This window comes from Polypterus senegalus, chromosome 13 (assembly GCF_016835505.1).
Source record: "Polypterus senegalus isolate Bchr_013 chromosome 13, ASM1683550v1, whole genome shotgun sequence".
Taxonomy (NCBI): domain Eukaryota; kingdom Metazoa; phylum Chordata; class Cladistia; order Polypteriformes; family Polypteridae; genus Polypterus; species Polypterus senegalus.
Genome location: NC_053166.1, coordinates 68,759,493 through 68,785,257, shown reverse-complemented (window position 1 = coordinate 68,785,257; position 25,765 = coordinate 68,759,493). Strand labels below are relative to the sequence as shown.

The 25,765-nt window shown below is 36.0% G+C and overlaps 1 protein-coding gene across 1 annotated transcript in view; it reads left to right on the top strand.

The window, feature by feature from the left end:
- The window catches only part of tspy (testis specific protein Y-linked), a 41,635-nt gene extending 19,129 nt beyond the window's left edge, over positions 1-22,506 (top strand). The window contains exons 6-8 of the mRNA XM_039776403.1: positions 651-754; positions 2,549-2,599; positions 19,961-22,506. Of these exons, the coding sequence (XP_039632337.1) occupies positions 651-754; positions 2,549-2,599; positions 19,961-20,145 (340 nt within the window). The 3' untranslated portion in view covers positions 20,146-22,506. The remainder of the gene's footprint in view (positions 1-650; positions 755-2,548; positions 2,600-19,960) is intronic.
- Positions 22,507-25,765: the final 3,259 nt, after the last annotated feature.

Genomic DNA, 25,765 nt, shown 5'->3' with positions numbered 1-25,765 from the left:
CTCACGTGTTAACCTCTGCGACATGTCAATGGCTGTAAACAAAGAGAAACTTGTAAATAACTCACGAAAGAATAAAGTTACATTAAAACCAAGCACACCAATGTTTTTCTTGTGAAATTCCCAATAAGGTTGATGTGTCACATGACCCTCTTCCTATTGAAAAAACAAAAATTGGATCCAAAATGGCCGACTTCCAAATGGCCACCATGGTCACCACCCATCTTGAAAAGTTTCCCCCCTCACATATACTAATGTGCCACAAACAGGAAGTTAATATCACCAACCATTCCCATTTTATTAAGGTGTATCCATATAAATGGCCCACCCTGTAGTATTAAAAGCTTAGTCGTAATCCACAAACAGGACTCGGGCGTTACAATATTTATTATGCAGATGCGCCAGGATGATATGAAGTACAAGGGATATGGCATCTTCTGTCAACAGATGATAATATGCAAACTGGAGGTGATCATAACTTTGTGGAATATTGTGCTTTTAATTTCTCATGGCTGAAGCGAATGCTATTGAGGCGTAGTCAGTCAGACAGTCAACTTGTTTTCTTAGGTACAGGGATATTTCTTTTACTTTTTTATACATTTTGTTTCTGTTCTGTTTTTCTTAATTGCTGATCCATGTATGCTTATTTTCAGAGGAGAGAGAAGTGGAAATGGGGATGAATGCGTTGTAATCTCGGACTCAGATGAAGATATGTACTGTGAGGATGAGCAATCAAAGAAGGATGACAATGAAATGGGTAATTTGTTTTTAACTATATCGGAGAGTTTTCAAGTTAGCAAGTCATTTTTCATTGCAAGAAATCAGTATTTGATTTAAGTAGATTTTTTCATATACATGTTGTTCTTATTATCACAGTTCATCTCCTGGTAATAAAGATCAAATAATTACCAAACCACAATGCACTATAAATTAAACTATAAATAAGGTCAACAGTTCTTACTAAAAAAAAATATAGAATATAGTTTGAATATGCAAAACAAGATAAGAAAATGTCCACTGTCATGCAACATGGTATTGAGTGATGAAACATTTTAAACTCAATTTGGCTACACTCCCTTGATACAGCACATACTGCTTTAGCACATTGAATAGGTACAGTTAACATGCAATTACCAATAATGTGTGCATGTTTTCTCTGCATTAAATTCATTAGTCAATAGGGATTTATTATTTCAGAAAACATTAGCTACTTGGAGTAGTCAATTTGTTATATATAGTAGCTTTCATCAAAATTATCACACTCCTTTAATACAGAAATATGACCACAATAAGTTAAACATGCCTAAATCTTATATTCAGTTTTAAATTACTTGCGTAATAAGTTCTTTATCATTATCACCTTAACCATGGGCCACTGTTTTCATATCCAGCAAAAATAATCAAACAAGACTGTAAAGCAATAGTTTTAAAGCTAGAGTGGTTTCTGCCAGTCTTCATTTTAACCATAACAGCTGAAGTTTAATACTTATCACTTATTCTTCACATAAGGAACAGATGTTAAAAAAGAAAACTGAGATTTTAGAATTCTAAATAAGACATGTTTTATATACTTAAAGGACCCTTTCACTAAAAAAATAAAGGTTGATTGAAAGTGTGGAATAGAGTTCTAAAATGTTTGTCATGTAATGTCACATGTATAATTTAAATATGTCTTTCTTAGTAGAATGTGTGATTCATTTAATAAAAGTTGCCACAGTAGATTATTTGCATTTGTGAATTTATATATAAGACGCATCTTTGGAAATTTGACTACATATTGTAACCGGTTCCCACTGAAGGAGGGTTCATTGCAGTACCTGTACCAACATTTTTTTTTGTTTGTTTTTTTTTTTTTTTTCAAAAAGAGAGAGACTACAGAAGCATATTCCTGCCATTCTAAAAAAAAAAAATGATTGCATTATTTCAGAAAAGAATTTTATTATTTTGCATAAGTACTGCTTTATTTCACAATGATTATTACATTATTTCACAAAAGTATTGCCTTATTGTGCAAAAGATATTTGCCTGGGTGGTCAATATCATCATGTACATGCATGTTCCAGCTTCCTATTAAGCCTTGTGAATAGATAGATTAAAAATGTGCATAGTATGCAATCAAGAGACAAGTACTGAACAAAAGTTTCAAGTATACATATTTAATCCTGCTTTTGTAGAGAGAAAATTTAATCTGGCCAGTTTAGGCACAGAAAGGCAATGACGATCAAAGCATCACTAAGTGTAAAGTAAGGAGCAGCTTGCTGGTGCTGGTCACATCAGGCACATGCATAGAGGGAGAATTTAAGAATGCACATACATTTAATTTTAACCAGATTAAAGTTTAGTAAATTGAGGACAGATGTTTTAACAAAGGAAGAGTGGTAACGCAATGTTGTCATTCCAGCCTCACAGTGCCCGAGTCTGCATGCCTAATTTTTATACCAGATAGCACCTGTATTTGTTGATGTCTTTATATTTGACTTTGTGATTTTCTTTGACTATGTTAAGTATAAACTAAGTCTTTTTGATGGGGTGGGTCTTTTTTATTTGACAGATGACAGTTCAGAAGAAGATACACAATTGGATGGCGAAGTGGTCATTGATGGTAAGTCTGAAAAAGCTGACAAGATTATTCCTAGTACTTGAAAGAAGTGAGGAGATGCTGCATCATTAGTTTTGTCAAATTTGTGATTAACTTCATCTTAATATCTATGTCAGACCCAGTTTTGAATTTCAGATATGTCTTCAGTGAACAACAAATTGACTTTGCTAGATTAGCAAGCTTTCATTAAAAACAGGGAGCAATGTGTATTAAATATATAAATTGCTAGGTTGTTCTGAATTGGATGTGTTTTTCATAACTCTGCTCTGAACTTGAAATTCCATTAGGCTGTGGTTTACACTGCATGCCAGCTGGTAAAATATTCCCACAACAGAATCGGAAACAAATAATTTAATATTTGTTAGCTACATGTGGTATAGTTACTATTTTGGATTGTTGTTGAGATCATTGTTGAGTCAATCACTTAAGTGCTAACTTGCATTTAACATGGACATGGATATGTTCAGCAGTTGCACCATTACTACCAGGTGCTTGGTACTGCAAGCATCTATTTAACAGAGATGAGGGCTGGCTCACAGAAAAGTTTAGTATCAGTTACTATATTTCAGTCATATATACCAAACAAAACTTGAACTTCCCATTTAAGCTCTTGGTCATTTCACAAAAATTAATTTTTCACAAATTAAAAAAATATATATATATATATATATATATATATATATATATATATATATATATATATATATATATGGTTGTTACTAAAAGCTAATGTTGAAGAAAATTAATGTAGCCACAAGGTGGCACTCTCTTGTTTATATTTGTTCAACAGAAATGCATTAATGTTATTCATGAGCTTAAAACTTGATGCATCTCTTACACAAGTGAGTCTGAAACTAAAGAGGGATTTCAACAGGATCTTGGACCCTCCTAAACAGCACATGCATCGCAGTGCTTTAACACTAGACTTGCCAGAGCCTACGAAAAAACTCCGTCCAACCTTAAATCGCTTCTTAAAACCGTTCTCACCTCTCCGCCAGCGTCTTTTGTTAATCTAAATGTGCTGATAAAAGAAAAGCTGCAAGTAGCCGTCTATTCCACCCCCCCACCGACTTAGAACGTGCACAAACTTCTCCCAGCTCATGCCTTGATTGATTTTCTGGGAGTGAAGTGGAGTTTTAGAGTGGAAATAATAGATCGTTGTTTGAAACACACACATTTCATGTCTGTTCCGTTTCTACAGTAATCTGTGTAAACACATTGTTAAAACAGAAACGTTTTTTATATTCTAGTAGTAGATGACAAAATGTAGGCATAAACTACACTCACCTAAAGGATTATTAGGAACACCTGTTAATTCTCATTAATGCAGTTATCTAATCAATCAATCACATGGCAGTTGCTTCAATGCATTTAGGGGTGTGGTCCTGGTCAAGACAATCTCCTGAACTCCAAACTGAATGTCAGAATGGGAAAGAAAGGTGATTTAAGCAATTTTGAGCGTGGCATGGTTGTTGGTGCCAGACGGGCCGGTCTGAGTATTTCACGATCTGCTCAGTTACTGGGATTTTCACGCACAACCATTTCTAGGGTTTACAAAAATGGTGTGAAAAGGGAAGAACATCCAGTATGCGGTAGTCCTTTGGGCGAAAATGCCTTGTTGATGCTAGAGGTCAGAGGAGAATGGGCCGACTGATTCAAGCTGATAGAAGAGCAACTTTGACTGAAATAACCACTCGTTACAACCGAGGTATGCAACAAAGCATTTGTGAAGCCACAACACGCACAACCTTGAGGCAGATGGGCTACAACAGCAGAAGACCCCACCGGGTACCACTCATCTCCACTACAAATAGGAAAAAGAGGCTACAATTTGCACGAGCTCACCAAAATTGGACAGTTGAAGACTGTAAAAATGTTGCCTGGTCTGATGAGTCTCGAATTCAAATGGTAGAGTCAGAATTTGGTGTAAACAGAATGAGAACATGGATCCATCATGCCTTGTTACCACTGTGCAGGCTGGTGGTGGTGGTGTAATGGTGTGGGGGATGTTTTCTTGGCACACTTTAGGCCCCTTAGTGCCAATTGGGCAATGTTTAAATGCCACGGGCTACCTGAGCATTGTATCTGACCATGTCCATCCCTTCATGACCACCATGTACCCATCCTCTGATGGCTACTTCCAGCAGGATAATGCACCATGTCAGAAAGCTCAAATCATTTCAAATTGGTTTCTTGAACATGACAATGAGTACTGTACTAAAATGGCCCCCACAGTCACCAGATCTCAACCCAATAGAGCATCTTTGGGATGTGGTGGAACGGGAGCTTCGTGCCCTGGATGTGCATCCCACAAATCTCCAACAACTGCAAGATGCTATCAATATGGGTCAACATTTGTAAAAAATGCTTTCAGACCCTTGTTGAATCAATGCCACGTAGAATTAAGGCAGTTCTGAAGGCGAAAGGGGGTCAAACACCGTATTAGTATGGTGTTCCTAATAATCCTTTAGGTGAGTGTATATAATGTATGAAGCCTGAAGTCCAAATATCAAAGAAATATTTTTCATGTCTTAACATGCAACATTGACACATATTTATTATGTCTGCCTCCGTGGCGCAATAGAATCAGCTGCCGACTGGGAATCAAAAGGTCGCGAGTTCAATCCTGCGCCAATCCGTTTTGAGAAGTAAACTGCTCTTAGTCTTACTATTTTAGAATAAAACATACATTTGATTTCAGTCTGTAACTGCCGGTGTAATTTATGATACTTGTAAAGGTTAGCTTTTTTATTTTTATTTTTTACTAGCAAAATACCAGCTTACTTGCGGAGAAGTAGTGTGTTAAAGAAGCAATGAAAAAGAAAAGGAAACATTTTGAAAATAATGTAACATGATTGTCAATGTAATTGTTTTGTCACTGTTGTGAGTGATGAGTGTTGCTGTCATATATATATATACATACATATATATCTACATATATACACACAAATACATATATATATATATACATACACACACACACATATATAAACATATATACATATACATACATATCTACATATATACACACACAGCTATTTCGTATCAGTGCAATACGCTGCTTGTTAAAACGGATAACTCCCGCTCTTACGTGCAAGTCTGCGTGGATATTATGAACTATCGTATTTGTTCAAGTTCTATTTAAATTTTAAATAGAAGGAATTTTTATTTAGTCGACAGAAATATCTTTGGTAGGAATGGTAAAACAGACAGGAATATTATTCGTGAATAAATCAACTCAAACCTTAAACAACTTATAATATTTTGCTCTCCATAAAAATATATCCTGTCTAAATTATACAAGTTAGAAATAAAGTAAACGTTAAAAGAACAAACATTCAAATTTCTTTACTCTTATGTAATTTTATATAAAAATAAACTTAGATTTTAAATATCCCAAAAGATTTTGCTCTCCATAAAAATATATCCTGTCAAAATTATACAAATTCAAATATGAACATGCTGCATAACAAAACCTAGAAATATAAATAAAATGTGTTCCTTTCAGCAATAACAAATCAAATCATTCAGTTGTCTTTGCTCATATGTCATTTTAGAGCTGGACGCCTGGCATCTTTTTGGCAACAAGTTCGTTTCTGTTTGGTGTGAGGTTCTGTGTTGTGGAGATTCTCAGGATGGATTGCAGGTGCTCATCAGTGAGGCGACTCCTGTGTGCTGTTTTGTTAGTCTTTATCACTGAGAAGAGCTTCTCACACAGATATGTGCTACCAAACATGCACAAGGTTCGAGCCGCATGTAGACGGACTTTTTGTTCTTCAAAGTCACCAAAGCGCCGTGCAAACTCAGTGCGCTCAGTTTATCAGCAAAGTGCGATTTGGGAACACCGTAGTGACGACTTGGTTTAACATTACTTGGCAACAGGGAAAGTGGGGCATATTGCACTGGTGCATTTGTGTCTCCCATAAAAGCAGCTTCACTTGAAATCACTTTGTGATTGTGCACGGTAAAACGTCCGCTGAAGTGTCAGATTCTTATTTAATTCTTCTGCTTTCTGTATCTTCTGCATTGCATTCAGGTTACCCTGATGTTTTGTCTCATAGTGCCGTCTTAGATTAAATTCTGTAATTACAGCCACATTAGCTCCACAAATGAGACACACGGGTTCAGTAAACATATACTCAGCCTCCCATCGTTTTTAAAGGCTCTATTTTCAGAATCAACTTTTCTCTTCAGCATCGTGTGAGCTAGCTTCGCAATAACTTGCAGCATCATAAGCTAGACTTGATTAACGGTAAGTGTTGGCAAGGCAGCTGAAGCGCTGCATTATGGGATCTGTAGTTTATTGTGTTACCAGCGCTTCATATACCCGGCCATTAATAACAATAATACAGTATATAAAATGATCTCGGGGCGGATATAATTACACACGGGCGGATGTGGCCCGCGCCCTTGAGTTTGACACATATGGACTAAATAGAACTTGAAAAGATATATTTTTCAAATGTGATCGCAATTCAGATAGAGTTGACGCGCTACAGCCTGCATGCCTCAATAAGTCATCCTCCCTCGCTCTTACTTTTTACCGCTCATCTAATGAATACACTGAGTATGGCTTTACCAAAACAATCATTGATGGCAAATAAAGTATCCATTATTCGAGTATGTAGATCGGGATATATATATATATATATATATATATATATATATATATATATATATATATATATATATATATATATATATATATATATATATATATATATATATATATATATATATACCAGAGAAGTAGTGTGTTAAAAAGCTAGAAAAGAAAAGGGAACATTTTAAAAATAACGTAACATGACTGTCAATATACAGTATTTGTTTTGTGAGTGTTACTGAGTGTTGCTGTCATCAAGGATTTGATTATCATTATTTCTTTCAATCAGGTTCGTATTTGTAGGATGTGTTGTGTTCAAGTTACATTCCGTGTTTGTCAATCGTTGTAAAGATGACAGGTTTCATTCATCGATTCGTTTCTTACTGCATCAATAAACAGCTCGTCTTCTTCTTTATCTGAGACCTGACACACTGCATGCACGGGTTTTTTTTACACTGTCTTCCTTTAGCGGGACATTGACTTTTTCCAACGTGTGCTTTGTTTCCGCAGTAGTTGGATTTATGAATATGCTTGTATGTATCAGACGCTTCATATTTTTTGCTGCCTTTTCAATTGTGTAATTCGGTTTTGTTCAGCTCTTTGGAACTGTTGCTTTTATCTGTGCACTGCGCCAGTTCACGTGAGACACTCGGTGTACATGCATCGAAGGTTCCCAGCTGTGCTGGTGCCATCTCGCTATGTCCATGGCTGTATTTAATGTTACCTTAGTCCTGGCACTTAAAACTTTCTTCGCAGTTTAGCTGAGTTTGTGTCAAACACCACCCTGACCATCTCATCTTCCTCTCCATAAGCACAGTCCTTCACCCGTGAATATTTACCCGTGGCAGTTTGCTATTGGATTGCCGCTGACGGACGGCCTTATATGGGCAGGCACTATATTACAAACGCCAGCGCAGCCTGTCTATGAACTTAATTTAAAGTGTAGGTTTACATCGTGCTTTGTTTGAAGTAGCAGAACTCATGAATATGGTTGTATATGTCACTCACTCGCTTCTTATTGTTTCGCTGCCTTCTCAATTATATAATGCATGTTTTCTTCAGCGCTTTTTGAGGTCTTCCTGGTTTTCTATGTACTGCGTGATTACGTGGGAGGCGTGATGATGTCACACGAAACTCCGCCCCCACGGCATTGAAGCTCATCTCCATTACAGTAAATGGAGAAAAACTGCTTCCAGTTATGACCATTACGCGTAGAATTTTATAAGTTACCACAGCATAGGAGAAATGCCAAATTTCATTTGAAAGCGAAGTTGGAGAATGAGTGAGCTGTAAAAGTATGGCATTTCTAAATGTTTGCTTTTTCAGTCTGATTAGTATAGATTAGTCAGTTTTAGCGTCCGATCAGCTGTAAAAGTATGGCATTTCTAAATGTTTGCTTTTTTTCAGTCTGATTCTCTCTGAAAACTGTTAAAAGTAGCTGGAAAAACTATCTGAAATAAAATAATAATTTACTAAAATATTTTTAGTTTTCGTTCTTGTAAGTTTCAACTCTAAAACAGAAAGTCGTCCACCACAAGCCACCCGCACATATTCATCTAGTGAACGGCGGCTGCTGACAGAGGGTAGGTGTTCACACAGCATTTGCGGTGACAGAGTGAGCTGAATGCGGGTGCGTAAAGCGTGTGAAATAGAAAACGATTTACATACCACCTTTCTTTGCGCTTATTGTATATCAAGATGTAATTGAAACGGCTGAAATCAGAATGTGCTGGTCAACAAAACGTTTACCATATGGACAGAAAATTCATGAGTGAGTAACATTTCAGTTTATTTTTCAACTGTCTGCTTTTTGTTGACAGCAATTCAGCTGCCACTTTGCAGAGGAGAAATCGTTTGTACCTTCTCATATACGAAGTATAGTAATCATTAAAAAATTCAACCTCGATATTTTGATAAATCTTGACATTATAGACCTCCCAGAGTCCAAAAATACATTTTTTTTTGGAATTGTGTGTGTGTTTAAACACGATATCTCAAAGACACAACTAGATAGATGGATGAAATTCAGCATGTGGTTGTAACACCACAATTGTACTGTAGATCTGTATTAACTTTTGGGCCATATCCATCGCCCGAAAGTTGCACTTTACCTGAACACATACTTGATTTTTTTTTTTTTTTTTTATTCATGCAGCTGCAGAGTCGTATTTATTCAACTTTACTTTTATAATAACTGTTCAATATTATTATTAATTTGATTGAATTTGTTGTTGATGGTTCCTTAATGTACATAATATAAATTTATAATCATTGTCTTGCGGTTTACTCCTCAAATAACCATCCCCATATCTGAGTATACAAGAAAGTTTAGGGGAGACCACTTACGGTTTTTGAAAATTAACCGGAACTGATCGAGAGACTAGTTCATCATACAAGATCAGCATATTGTTGCTGACCAATCACTTTTGCTTTAAAAACATCGTTTAACAATGAAGCGATACAAACAAAGGTAAGTAGGTGAAGGGAGTCTGCCAAGTGATGAAAAACTAAACATACTAATGTGTTTTTGTATTTATTGTACATTTATTAATTTATCTTTTTTAGTTCATATTCAGAATTCAAAATACCTGATATTGTGAAAGTAATCCAACAGCAAAATTAAATTTTAAAATATGTCTCCCTTTTTTCAATGTTTTTCTCTCTCTTTCAAAATAGATAGTTGAAATATCATATTCTTTTTGTTCTTAACATCAGCCTTATCATACATATTGCATACCAGGGATTTTTCCTGCCTTGCATCCAAACCTGCTGTGGTAGGCCCCAGTTTCCTGTGATCCTGCTCTGAATAAACAGGTTTAGATAATGTATAATGTAGATGCTGTCTCTGTCATTTTATGCCTGTCCGTACTCCTACTACCTGCTCATGATCTGTTCATTATGGGTTTACTGTCCTTTATGTTGGGGTTTCAAGTCTCAGTGCCCCTAACCTTGACACTACATTATTGTCTTTCTTTGTTTCCCTCAATACAGCTAGGTGGGGTCTGCACACTGATTCAAATCCAAAAGCCCTGTTCTTCCTAAGCCCCTATGATTTTCATGAGAAAATATTTAAAAAATTATAAAATTGTGTAAAATTGTTAAGTGTCTAGTTTTGATTATGCTTGTTTTTTTGTTTTGTTTTTTTGTAATGTTGACACTTTAATGAAGAACAGATACAATGTAACTTCACTAACATGTTTCTGGGTAAATGGATTGTGTACTCCTTGCAGTTAAACATTGATATCAGAGATAAGTAAATCAACAAATGTATCCTCTTGCCTTGGGTTTATGTGAAACTTGACCTAATCATTATGGAGACCTTAAAGTCTCAGTTTCCACAGTATATGTTACGTTTTTGATTTTTTAAAATTAATTTTATTGTAATCATTCCATACAAATCAATCAATTTTTACAAAAAGTAGGATTGAGAACAAGTCGACCCCCACGTTTGCTAATAGAAGCGGGTTGAGACGCCATCTGCGAGGTGAGTGTGTGGGGCATAGTGACTTTAGCTCCAAGATCAGAGGTGCTTGGTCGGAAATAACAATAGCATCGTATTTAATCTTAGGCAAGAAATTATTATCTATAAAGAAATAATCAATTCTTCAGTAGCAATGATGTACTGGTGCGTAGAAAGAATATGTTGAGTTTGGGTTTAAAAACCTCCAGAGGTCTGATACTGTAAGTTGTGATCAGTTATAAACTTTGTAATTATCATTGCAATATTAGATGTCGTCCCCCCTGTGATAGAAGTCCTATCTAAGAGTGGATTTAAAACACAATTGAAGTCCCCAGCCATTATAATTTTATGAGTGTTCACATTGGGAATGGATGCAAATAAATTTTGTATAAATTCCTTATCATCGACATTAGATGCATAAGCATTTATTAAAATAATTTTACAGCTAGGTAAGTTGCCCATGACCATCACATATCTCCCTTCATCCAATACTACATCTGATGCTACAAATGAGACTGTTCTATGTATGAGAATTCTCACACCTCTAGTTTTCTTTGTAAAGCTAGAATGGAACATTTGGCCAGTCCAGTCCTTTTGCAGCCGGAACTGATCCTTTCTTAGTAAGTGGGTCTCCTGTAAAAATACTATTTTAGCATTTAAATCTGTTAGGTGAGAGAATACTTTCTTTCTCTTGAATTCATGATTCAGGGCTTTAACATTTCAGCTCATAAAGTTAACTGTCCCATCATGGAGACATTGATTCTGAATTTTTGATGTCATTTTATAGTCTTAACTGGAAGTGAGACAGCTTTAACCTTAATTTCCTATTTCCATGCAGCCTATTGTTATGTTGGTAGCTATAATTATAAGGATTAAAAGGATAGATTAGATATAGATATAGTCTGCTGTCTTTCTCTCCCCTCCCCCCCCTTAAAGTTTTGCCTCCCCACATGAGGCTGGACCCCACTTCACGCAGTCCCGGTCTGACATACCTAGAGACAGAGCACGTTCAGAGCAAAACAAGCCCCCACGCAGCGGCGTTTTAGGATTAAAAAATAGATCTATTGCCAATATAGTCTATATACTATATGCCTAAATATAATCATTAACAAACTATGAACTTAAAATATAATCTTCAGCAATCTTAAAGTATTAAAGTAATAAACCCGGGGAATGGTGTTAGAAAGTGGTCCAGAATAAGCATAGTAAGTCTTAATGCAATAATAACAAAAAAAAACAAGGGTATGATGTTAAACAGTCTCTCCTTTAGGTTAGAGAAAAAATAAATAAAAAAAATAAACACAAACGTCTATAACTGTAATTAAAACATAAACAGATAGCATCCAAGTATTAAAAAGGGTGTTTAATTATAATACCCGTATCTTTACAAATAGATCGGACAGTAGGTTATATATCCTTGCCATGTCATGACTATGCTATGCTATGACTCACTATTGTGTTTCCGAGTAGTGTCGGGATCAGCTTTCTTAATTCCTTTTCTGCTTCTTCCCTGCTGGCGAAGACATAGAATTGACCTTGCAATTCCACTTTCAATTTGGCAGGATACAAGAGGCTGTATTTGATATCGGCTTGCCGTAACCGCTGTTTAATGTTGTAGAAGGCTGTACATTTAATAGCAGTTGTGGGAGAGAAATCAGGGTTATTTTCATATATAATCTCTTGCTCGTGTCTGAGGATTGCCATCACCTCTATCTTAAATAATATTCTCTAGAAGCGAATAATAAAAGATCTAGGTCTAACAGTATTTGGTCCACGTACACGATAAGCCGCTGCTATCTCAGATTCTGCTATAAAGTCCTCTCCAATTAATTTAGAAAATAGTTCAGCTGCAAATTTCACTGGGTTTGGACTTTCTCGATTCTCAGGTAGACCTTCGATTCTAATATTATCCCTTCTGCTTCCATCTTCCAGAGCAGCAAGTCTGTGTCTGAGTTTTTTGCATTCGGAGTTGACAGCTGTTGCTTTTTCTTCAGCACTGGCAGCTTGATTTTTGGCTGTTTTAATCCGAGTTGTGAATGTCTCCTTGACATCCTCCAGTTGATCAGCAAGTGTGCTCAGTTTAGACGTGGTTTCCTGAATGTGCTCTTCAATTTTAACCAGCATATCTTTAACACTAGAATTAGCAGAGCCTGCGAAAAAACTCGTAAATCCGTCCCACCTTAAATCGCTTCTTAAAATCGTTCACAGCTCTCCACCAGCGTCTTTTGTCATCTAAATGTGCTGATAAAAATCAGGCTGCAAGCAGCCGGCTATTCCTTCCCCCCACCGACTTAGAACGTGCACAAACTTCTCCCAGCTCATGCCTTGATTGTTTTTTTGTAGGCTCTGGTTTTTCTAATGTTAAAGACCGCCTCAAAGCGAATATACAGTGAACCCTCGTTTATCGCGGTTAATCCGTTCCAGACTCAGCCGCGATAAATGAATTTTCGTGAAGTAGGATTCTTTATTTATAAATCAAATATTTTCGCAGTTAGAGTATAGAAAACCTGTTTACGACCTTCTAAATACGTTTTTTAACATTATTAGAGCCCTCTAGACATGAAACAACACCCTTTAGTCACCATTACACTCGTATTACTCAATATATTAGACAAAATAAGAGAAAATAAGACATATTAGACGTTACAAATATCATATTACTAGGCACACTCACCTTTTAAGGCGACTGACTTTTATCTTCAATTATTGTGCGCTCCATGTGTACATCAGGCATGTAAGTGTAGAGAATGAGAACATCAAAGTGTCCATTCATAACATCTTTTTTTTATCCCCTCAAGTGCCTGTCCAAAGTCGCATAAATGTCAGCCCAATCTGTACTGCTAAAGACGGAGTTTCATGCACTAAATAAGCTATAGATGAGAATAAGCAAGCACCATCTCCCTGATATTTACTACGCGGTGAGGCATTTGTACTCCATCAACATTAATTATTTCCAGCGACATAATTTGTTCTATTTTTCCAGCGCATCGCGCACAAAAGCAAGGGAACGATGAGAGCACCAGAACTCTGCTCACATCGCGCCTCTGCACCTCAAGCTGCAAGTAGTAAGTCTGTAATAAGCGGAATACCACTACGCTTTGCACTCATGGGACGGAAGGACAATCCCGAACGCTTTTCTATAGTAGATTATTGTACTGTACATTTAATTGCACACAACCACTAACCTATGAAGGCACGACCTCAGTAGGAGAGTCTTCAGAGGTGGTGCAGTATCTTCAGCAGGTGCGTTGTTGTCTTCTTCCGCTAAAGAAGTACTAGGAGTAGGCAGTGGGTGTCTGGGTGCGCGGCTGAAGAACATCTTGATAGGCAGTTGCTGGCGCTGTCTTTTCACATGCGTGAGGAGGCTTTTGTAGGGTATTGCCATCTTTAATCATATACAAGAGTTTCACCTTCTTCTGGATAGTAAGCATCTTCCTCCGGCGCTTAGTTTTATTCTCAGAAGGCTTAGAAAAAGCAGCACGTTTAGGAGCCATCGTAGGGCTTAGATAAAAATTCTCAGAAAGCGCATGCGTAGTGACGTCAGCGTGTATGAGAAAAAAATCGCGATAGAGTGAAGCCGCGAAAGTCGAAGCGTGATATAGTGAGGGATTACTGTATATGCGCTTCTCCAAGTCTTTATTATCCTGCTACAGCTCCTGTTGCAGCTTTTCACTCGCATTCTTATTTGCTGTCTCGCTTTTCCTTATATCTTTCTTTATCTCTTGCTTGAGCTCTGTTTGAGCTCAGCGATCATCACCTTCAGTTCAGACAGATCATTTCTGCTTTCGCACACCATAGGTGAGGAGGTGGGCTCTATTACAGCTGGTGTTCCCGGCTCGCCTGGAGTAGTTGAAAGCGTGGACTGCAAGGCCTTTTCCAATTTCAGATGATCTTCTCAGATCAGCGAGCTATCGTGACCTGCGCCACTCGTACATTCGCTCCCCATTTCGCTGTCGGCCGGAGACGATGTAGAGGACCGTGATCCTGAGGAGTCTGAGCTTTCGCCCATCTGATCCAGGTCAGTCTCTGAAAGGCCGTACCTTGAGCTTGAACTTGTACTTGTTGATCTGAGCTTGGATGTAGCTTTAGTTTTCGTTTCTTTCTGAACCCCTTTCTTGTTGGTCATGTTTATATATGCTTGCATATACTGCAGTGGTACTCTCAGGTGGATAAATGCAGGATATCTCAGAATAATAAGAAGATAATATGAAAAATAACACCGCTGCTAGTGGAGCTCCGCTTCAGACGTCCATCTCTTGCAACGGACGAGACCAAACAAACCAATTATGCTTGTTTTTATCAGAGAGAAACAAAACCAGATAGTAAACCATGTAGTTTATTAAGTGTACAGTTTTGTCTGATTGTGACACAAAACTAAACTCCGTAGGAGCTCCATGCCATAATTACTAAAACTGAAACTAATAGATATAAAAATAAAATAGAAATGTCTTTGTGAAACTAAAACTAAAAGTACATGATTAAGGAAAACTAAAACTAAACTGAATTTCCAAGTTAGGTCAGAAAAAATATAGAAATAAAAACTAATCTAAAAAGGCAAAACTATAATAACCTTGCTGGGAACTGACAATAGCTGGTTGCGGTGTTCAATGAATGTACATCACTGAATATACTCGGCTACTACGTGCTGGCAAATGGCACTGAGAAGCAACTATAGTTGGTTGTGGTGGTTTAAGGATTAAGAAGAACAAAATGGAAAACACAAGAACACTCAACTGGAGATGCGTCTCAGGGCAGCAGTCAATCGGCAGCAAAGAGAAATGAATAACGCTGTAGCGGTCCGTTTCCGCAAAGATTCACACCAGAGAAGATGGTGATTTGTTTATTTTTATGGTGGAGATTCCAGGGACGCACCTAGCCTTGACCCGACCTGCGTTTTCCTCTATGGTTGCTTCCTGTTCTCTCTAAAGTGCAGTATTGCCACGAAAAAAGCCATAGAAAATTGATGAGGATATTTGCGGTTTCCGCTAACAATTATTAGTTAGGTTCAATGGAAAAATCTGTGAATGACTAAAGGCCGCGAACCCTGAACTGCGTCTTCGCAGCGGTCTACTGTATTACTGACCACAAAAAACAATCCGATTTGAAATTTCAGTTTGATCTGATTACGAAAGTAGTTCTTTGCCATATAAACTTGCATTATAAACAAAGATAAGTTATTGAAATTTTGTAAGAAATGCACAGATATGAAGTTTCATTATAATTGGACAACCGGAACTGTATCTATTTTACCTGAACAGGTGTAAGGAAGTTGAGTGAAGAACAAATTTTTTATGCTTTTATGTGTGATGCTTTACAAAAGACTGGCAAATCGTCAATCATCAATGCCATTTAACAAAATAGCTAACTATAGTTAGTATACGGAAGTATACTTCCGACATTTGGCATGGGTCTTTGAGGCACATCTGGTTTAATAAAAGTTTATTGCCTCATAGGATTGACATTTTTATGGCCATCAAATCTGTATCTACCTCTTTTACCCAGGAGTAGGAATTTTCTAGAATTTACCCCAGCGCTTTGATTGACTAACAACATTTCAATATGCTTTTTTGGCAGTTGATTGTGTGATATTGTTGAAGCAGGTTTATCTGTTAAACAAAGCCGTTCTGTCTTTCTTATAGCAAATTATGTTTCACAATTGGTTTGAGCGGTTGTTTTTTATTATTTTTTTTTTGGTTTTGTGCTTAAAATATATATAAAATAGATAGATAGATACTTTATAGTACTTTTAGTGATTTAATAAGTTTTCTTCATTTTTCTGGTTCTGAATTTCCAGGAAAGGTTATTAATTCATTGATGAAATTATGCAATTTAGTGTTAGATAATTTATTTGTGTTCAATATTTACCACGTATGATTGACTACATATGAACACTAACAGAGTTGGTATGTTTGTTTTTCTTTTTACATGTTATTTTGACATTGAATGAAATTTGTTTTATTGATAATTGCGGTGCTTGTTTAAACTAATTCAGTAAATTATATTATGATCAATGAAATCATTGTTTTATAAATTTTCTGGTAAGAGATCAATATTAATTAAAGTATAAATAGTCTTTAAAACTTTTACATTTGCATACAGTTGTACTTGAAAGTTTGTGAATCCTTTACAATTTTCTATATTTCTGCATAAATATGACCTAAAACATCATCAGATTTTCACTCAAGTCCTAAAAGCAGACAAAGAGAAACCAGTTAAACAAATGAGACAAAAATATTATACTTGGTCATTTATTTATTGAGGAAAATGATCAAATATTACATATTTGTGAGTGGCAAAAGTATGTGAACCTCTAGGATTAGCAGTTAGTTTGAAGGTGAAATTAGAGTCAGGTGTTTTCAATCAATGGGATGACAATCGGGTGTGAGTGGGCACCCTGTGTTGTTTAAAGAACAGGGATCTATCAAAGTCTGCTCTTCACAACACATGTTTGTGGAAGTGTATCTTGGCGCGTACAAAAGAGATTTCTGAGGACCTCAGAAAAAGAGTTATTGATGCTCATCAGGCTGGAAAAGGTTATAAAACCATCTCTAAAGAGTTTGGACTCCAACAATCCAGTCTGACAGATTGTGTACATATGGAGGAAATTCAAAACCATTGCTACCCTACCCAGGAGTGGTCAACCAACAAAGATCACTCCAAGAGCAAGGCGTGTAATAGTCGACGGTGTTACAAAGGACCCCAGGGTAACTTCTAAGCATCTGAAGGCCTCTCTCACATTGGCTAATGAGTCCACCATCAAGAGAACACTGAACAACAATGGTGTGCATGACAGGGTTGCAAGGAGAAAGCCTCTGCTCTCCAAAAAAAACATTGCTGCTCGTCTGCAGTTTGCTAAAGATCACGTGGACAAACTAGAAGGCTATTGGAAGAATGTTTTGTGGGCAGATGAGACCAAAATAGAACTTTTTGGTTTAAATGAAAAGCGTTATGTTTGGAGAAAGGAAAACACTGCATTCCACCATAAGAATCTTATCCCAACTGTGAAACGTGGTGGTAGTATCATGGTTTGGGCCTGTTTTGCTGCATCTGGGCCAGGACGGCTTGCCTTCATTGATGGAACAATGAATTCTGAATTATATCAGAGAATTCTAAAGGAAAATGTCAGGACATCTGTCTATGAACTGAATCTCAAGAGAAGGTGGGTCATGCAGCAAGACAACGACCCTAAGCACACAAGTCGTTCTACCAAAGAATGGTTAAAGAAGAATAAAGTTAATGTTTTGGAATGGCCAAGTCAAAGTCCTGACCTTAATCCAATCGAAATGTTGTGGAAGGACCTGAAGTGAGCAGTTAATGCGAGGAAACCCACCAACATCCCAGAGTTGAAGCTGTTCTGTACATAGGAATGGGCTAAAATTCCTCCAAGCCGGTGTGCAGAGGAATGATCAAAAGTTACCGGAAACATTTAGTTGCAGCTATTGCTGCCAGCTACTGAAAGCAAATGTTCACATACTTTTGCCACTCACAGATATGTAATATTTGATAATTTTCCTTAATAAATAAATGACCAAGTATTATAATTTTGTCTCATTTGTTTAACTGGTTTCTCTTTATCTACTTTTAGGACTTGAGGGAAAATCTGATGATGTTTAGGTCATATTTATGCAGAAATATAGAAAATTCTAAAGGGTTCACAAACTTTTAAGCACAACTGTACTTTTTATACCTTACATATCTTAAATAAACATACCTTTCTGATTTGCGCTACGCATTTACTTCTTTGTCCTTACATTTAATTCCATGAATTATATTTCATATGTGCTTTGATCTTCCATTGGTTTTGTACTGTTTGTGAATTAATTGACATTTTTTCTTGTTTTCCATATTTTTTGGATTGCCTGAACTTTTTTTTCATTACCTACATTTAATTGTTTATTTGAAAATGAGAGTTAAAAAGGAAACAGCATCGCAAAGACAGAAGAAAATTAATCAGTTGCATACACGTTTACACTCTGATTTTTCATATAAACAGAATGAAAGGATTAAACACAGGGCTGGAATAACACCGTAATTGGAAATTTATTTTATCAGGTAAAAGAACTATCAAATAAACTTGAAATTTGAATAGGTGCATGTTTTGTTTCACAAGTTGACATATTCATACAATTATTATATAATCTCTACGTATATAAGAAAGTCAAGTGGAGAACACACCAGATGTTTTGTTCTTTGACAATGTATGTATCCCTACCAAATACTCTGTATTTTCTGGATACTCAGACATAGTGCTGAAAGGTTTTTTCCTTTTATGTAAGTTTATTTATTAAGGAGAATCCAATATTTTTTTTCCTTTTTGACTTGATTATGTTGTCTATAGGAATAAGCTAATTCCAGTTCTGTCTGTGTGGCTGGTCAAAATCAGGGATGATAGGGTTCACCATCATTATGTTGGAGAAAAAATAGGCTTGAAAGGTTACCAACTGTCTGTTTGGAGTGACATTCGACTTTACTTTGCTACTAATTATCTAAAATTTAAAGCAGACATCATTGATTTATCAGTAATTCAAGGCAACCCTTAATATATACCATATGATTTTAATTGTTTGTGGATGACAGTAACAAAATAAACATGCCATTATAGCTTTATGTGTGTGATCTTAAGGACAGCACTAAAGTGGCTCACATAAGCAGTACAAGAGGTGGTAAAGATTAGCTCAGGATACATATAACCCTATAAAATGTTCACAAACTACAACTTACTACATTATAATTGTTCTATAATTTAATGTATGTCATAAAATGATAAAGTCTTTTTGAGGTCCTGTTTTAAACATGTCTATCAAGCTAAAACAGCATTACAGTGGGCTTTATTGAAAGAATCGTTCTTGTGATTACCTTGTTTGCATGTCTGAGACCTTTGTTCAATGTGCCAGTAAATTTCTAATGTTACCGCCTCTCAGCTCTTGAACCTCTTGTTCAATTTCTAGGTACAGTCTTGTGTGAATTGTCATACATAGGGAAAATGCAAAACCTAGAAATTGCCTCAAGTAGAGCAAGTTCTTAATAAGTTAGGATTAATTAAGGTTATCATAAATGTGTTTAATTTAGACTGATTAAACCTGTACAAATAATTCAGACTTCCACATTTTCCATAATTTTTTTTAGAAATTGCATGATTTAATTTTATTACGCTTAAAACATAACATTTTGTAAATGTATTTTTATTTCCCTGAGTTCAGTTGTGTCAAAAATGTTATAGATAACTAACGTGTAAGTCTTTCTCTTTATTTTCTAAGAGTGCTTTCTTTTTCTACATTTTCTAAAATATTCTGTTGTTCAGGTTCTGAAGATGGAGAGAGTACCAAAGATGAAACTTCCAGGATTTCTGATGATGAAGAAATTGATGTCGAGGAGTTAGAGGAGGCAAAAGTAGTTAAGGAACCAGAACCCAAAAGTGACATTCGGAACAGTGAAGTGGAGGACGACCACCATACAGATGTTGTGGTGGATGGAGGAAGTGACTAGGGATCGTCATAAGCATTTAAAAGCAATCATGCGTCTGTATATATAGTTCAGCTCTGTATATGTAAATCCAGGTTGAAAACCACAATGCCCAGCATCAGCTGGTTTCAAGACTGGCATATAACTAGGTGAACACTTCCCTGAGCTTGTTTTTTTGCCATTCTTTAGACTGTGTAGCCTGACACAACCAGTTTAAAAAGCACTTGAACAGTCTGTGATAGCTTGCATTGTGCCATCTATGTTTAACTGGGGGACCACCTTACAGAAGATCCAAACTGCTATTCCTGCTTTACCTTCTGCTTGGGAAGTACAATTGCTTTTTAGGTTATAATTTAAATATGTCTTATGAAAAAAATTCTTTCTTGTTGTGCACTGTCATGTCATTTTTGTAATAAGTGGTTCCTGTTTACTATTGCTTTTTTTTATTTCTTTTGGCCAGAAATTTATATTTTAATTTCATATAAATCTGGCACCTGCTTGTTTCACATCTATTTTTCTCTGAATGTTATATACGATTTGGAGACTACTTATAGACAGTAAAAATAAAAGCAAACAATAAATACTGGAAAATGTCTAGGTAGTAACACATAGTTAAAATATAGTTAAACTAGTTCCATACCTTGTACCTAATGTTCAGTCATCATATTTTGAATGTGTTTCATTACACTTGACCTGCAGTATTAATTCCTACCTTACTACTAAAATTAAAAAAAAAAATAAATAAAAAATTGTTTAAAATAATCATATCTTATGCTGATAGGGACAAATATGTCAGTATTTTATGCTGTGTTTTTTATGCGTCTATATTATTTAAAATCAAATATGGTTTGTTTTTGAAAACTAAAAAGAGAGGCCAAATTTGAGTGATGAACTGCGCCATGTGTATGATGTTGAGATTGAAACCTTTTTCTGACGATTATACTTTCTCATTTACTTTTTATGTTTATTTTATATATAAAACACATGGCTTAATTCCTGGCTTTCTTTAAATAGTAGCTCAACTGATTTCTGTTTCAAGCCAGGTATGTATTCCACTGTCATCCTAATAGGAACTGAATTTATTTTGCTTGTTGAGGCAAATATTTTTGAAAAGTGCTGCATATTTATTTATCTCAGGAGTTGTTTTGTGGGTTTCCTTGGCTATTCCAAACCCAACAAAAAATTATTGGAAAAATAAAAGCTTTTAATGACTGTTCATTACAATTATTGGCCAGAAACCAAAAAGCACTAATGTGTGTTATTTCAGCATTTAGCTGTTAGAGTACAATTTTTGTAATATAAATAAGTTTCTATATATTTTGTAAAAAAAAAAAAGAAAAAAAAAAGAAAAATTCCCTCAGCTCCTTCTCTACATTAGAGAATAACTAATACATGTTGATGCAAAGGTGTCAGATTAGCTCTAAAGTGTATTTTAGTAATGATCCGATAGTTTAAAATTTATAGTAATTTTAAAACATTTTTAAGGCAATAGCAATAATTTGGTCTTTTTTGATGTTTGTAATTTAGAAGTAGAAAGTTGTGGGAGGGGGATTAGAAATCTTTTCCGTGATGCCCATGAAACACACAACAAAAGCTAATATGTGCCCGTCCTTTGATGTGGAGCTATGGTGGTGGTAATGTAAGATTTGAAGGCCCTTCAATAGGTTGTGTTAATCTGGCACTCGGGTGATCTTTTCCCTGCCTTTGTATTATTATTCTGACCCAGTTTTATTCTTATTTGCAAACATCTTATTGCACTAATGGACATTACTTTATAAGCAGACATGTTTCTAGTCATTAATCTGATCATAAAATGTAATTTACAGCCTAAGAATGTAAATTATGCTTATTTTTTCCTCATTTGAATGATCACCCTAATCATGTTAGACATTATCTACTGCCTCTTCAGAGTAACTTACTTGCTGTACTGATGCCTTTCTCTGAAGGTAATACTTGTTTCAGTTTGCATTTAATAATTGTCCAAGGAATTTGTAATTTTGTTCAGAAAGCATATGAGTGGTGTCTTGTCTTGGAAACATGAAGCTTCCTTTAGAATGGCAGCTGACAGTTTTAAATTAGATGCACTATCTTTTGAATGCATGTTTCAAATATCTGTCTTCTTCTTAAGTAAATATTTCAGAGGGTACATTTAATGTACGTAAATAATCAAGAGTATTTGTTCCATCTTGTAACTTGCAATTCCTTTTTCAAATCTTGGGGCTTTGGAAATGGCCTTGCAGATGACTGAACACATTGAATAGCCTGTAATTAAGTCTCCAAAATCCTTTAATTTCCTATGTAGTCCAAGATATCTCATGCCATCTTTTTCATCCTTTAGAATTCATCTTGTGAAAGGTATGTAAATATTACCCCATTGTGAGGGATTGCTTTGTAAACTTTTTTAAACATTTGAAGTAATGAAAGAAAGGAAAAATGTTTTATTTTGCCTGTTGCTTTGCATTTGTTTAAAGGTTTTATAATTAAATGTAGAACTGATTATACGGGTCTTTTTCTTTGGTTCACTGAGCAATTTATTTTGTAATCTAAATAAAAAATTGAAAACTACAAAAGGCTGGGTGGAGGTACTAGAAGATCATTAAATGCAATGTGAAGGTGATTTTTAAAATGAAGTTCACTTATTCCTTGCCTTAGTAATTGTTGCAAGTCTTTTTTCCCTATCGTTCATTTAATGAATCTTCTTTTCTTTACAGAAACTTGGGGACATGGTGTTGTTTCCACATATTTGACTAAAGGTAGAAACCAACTCTAAACATTGTACACATTCATTACGGGGGTGATTCAGAATCATGGATTAATGTGATAACTATAAAAATCGGGAAAGCTGTCAACATTGTGACAGCATCCCTATATGTATAGTTTGGGCCCTATTTTTTTTTTTGATCTTTTACTCTGGCATTGCAGAAAGTGAATAAAGGAAAAGATTACTCCTACACTGGGGAAAGAAGGTTAGAGGTGTTATTGTATAGCTAACGTCAGATACACAGCTAAAAAGTTGTGTGTCTAACCTTCCATTCTTAAATTCAGCATGGAAATAACTATCTTTTTTCAACACAATAATTGACAATGAAGAAGAGGAAATTGACAATGAAGAAGAGGAAAGTATAAAATTACAGTTAACAGCATTTCTAGAGGAAGTGAAGTTATGTGGGTGGGTGGAGTCCAACTATCAGTTATAATAGCCCTATACCAACTTGCTACCCTTTCTCTTCCCAGCATTCTACAATTTCATTAAAACATGAACAGATCAAAGGGTCTAAACCAAAGTAAATGGACTTTGTTGCCTCAATATCCATTCCATCAACAGTAGTAGTAGTAAGGTATAAATAAGCAGTGGGTACCATAGATGAATGCCAAAATGAGAAGCAGAATGGTGGAGGGGCAGTGAGAGTTTATAATAATTACAAGCCTTTATTTTCAAACCAATAGTCAATTAGTCCCTCACACAAGATGTCTGTACAGCTCTGTAGCTAAATTCGCACTATCCTACAATGGATATATTTATCCCAGAAACCCATCTTCTTAAGGTCAAAATGTATCCTCTGATTGGTGTATATAAATAAGTCCTGTTAACTAATAAGGTCAAAGCAAATTAATGATTTATATGTTAGAAAAAGATTTCAATTTAGCTGAGAGCCAGTATCATGAATTATGAACCAGTGTAATATTACCATACTTCTAGCCCTCATAATCCATGCAGTGGCAAAATATTTTCAGGACTGCATGTCTCTATGTCTGATGATGTACAGTGGGAGAAATAAGCATTGAATGCGTCAACATTTTTATTTTCCAGTAAATATATTTCCATTGAGGCTCTTCACATAATATTCTTCTTAGGCATTGTTATTAACTGTAGAAATCCATAAATAAAAGTATCTGTATGTGTAATAAAGTGGAATGACACACGGAAGAAGTATTGAACATGTTGAGAAAAAGCAGTCCGCCAAGGCAAGGAATCAGCTGTAATTCATAAGTTAGAAAGTAATTTCACCTCTTATCTGTGCAAATTGATATCAAGTGGGTTAGTACATATCAACCAGGAAGTCAGAAGACCAAGAGTCAAGGACCACTCGGAAAGAAGTCCATAAAGACTTGGAGGCAGCAGGTGCAATTGATACAGAGAAAACAACAGGCAATGCACTCCACCAGCATGGACTTTGTGTGCTCACCCCACAAGACTTTCATTTCTGAAGAAAGGGCATGCTGAAGTTAATTTAAAGTTTGCTACACAACATCTGAACAAGCCTATGAACTACTGGTAGACTAGTCTGGTCAGATGAGACCAAAGTTAAACTGTTTGGCTGCCAGACTATCTCCATGTTTGGAAGAGAAATGGCACTGCACATCACCTGAAAAACACTATTCCAACAGTCAATCACCTGACTTAAATCCAATTGAACATTTGTGGAAGGAACTAAAGATCAGGGGTCACAAGAGGACCCCGGAGTCTTCAAGATGTAAAGACAATCACTTTAAAAGAATGGGTCAAAGTCATACCTCAACACTGCAGGCGATTGGTTTCTTCTTACAGGAAGCATCTAAGTATTAAATTAGCTTGTTGAATACTTTTCCCTGTGTCATTACATACTTTTATTTATGATCTTTACTGTTGTGAATTCTTTACACTTGTGGATTTCTTGAGTTCATACCAATGTCTGGTGAGAAATTCATGTGATTAGCCTTATTGTAAATATATTTACTGAAGAAAATGTTGACAAATTCAATACTTGTTTCCCCCACTGTATTCATAAATGGTGATGAGTTAACCACCCTGAATTTGCTTTGCCTCAGGTTCACTGAAACTGTGGAAATGTTTTGGGAAATACATTGAAGTCAGTGGGGAAGGAGAAACTGAACTAGTTTTGAGTAGATTATAGTGACTATAGTGCAATGGTGTTTTAAGTGGCCCTAATGGCTAGGGAAATGCCCGTCAGCTATGCTGGACTATGAGTATTGTGGCCAAAAATGTGACCTGAGCTGTCAGTCGGTAGTGCTAACAACTGTTCCAATGTGCCCCCCTGAGCTAAAATCAATACCCTGTTAATCCTTGAGGGAAGATTGTCTTTTTGTATGACCTTTTGGGGGTCAGAGTGCCCACTTGGAGCAATTTGTAGCTTTGCTCAAGAGCCAACAGAGTAGAAAGAGTAGGATCCCTTCTGACAGTAATGGCATTTGAGGCAGTCCAAATATCAGCACAGATCCTTAGCCTCAGAGCCACCACTCTGCCTAGAATTATATTTCAGAACAGTAATTTTTTGTGGAGAGGAAGTTCAATTTCACTAAGGTTTGGCCCACAAAGATTTGATAGCAGGCACTCTCTTCTCTCAAACTGAAAATTAGCACACTCTTGCTCATCCACTGCTTCTGCTGCCAAATAAGCACAGTACTAAAGCACATGGATTCTTCCATCCTTCCTGTTTGCATCAACTGCACAGCAGTCTGAGTAATACTATTAAAATGGTAGGCTGATGCATTAGACGCAGGTCAAATACATTTCCATACAAAAAAAACATTACCTTTAAGACATAATACACCAACTCATTTTCGGTTTCCTTCTGCAATGTATTTGGAAGTTTTCTGCTAGGATCAGTGTTATATGCTTCAGGGGCTGTCCCATCCAACATTA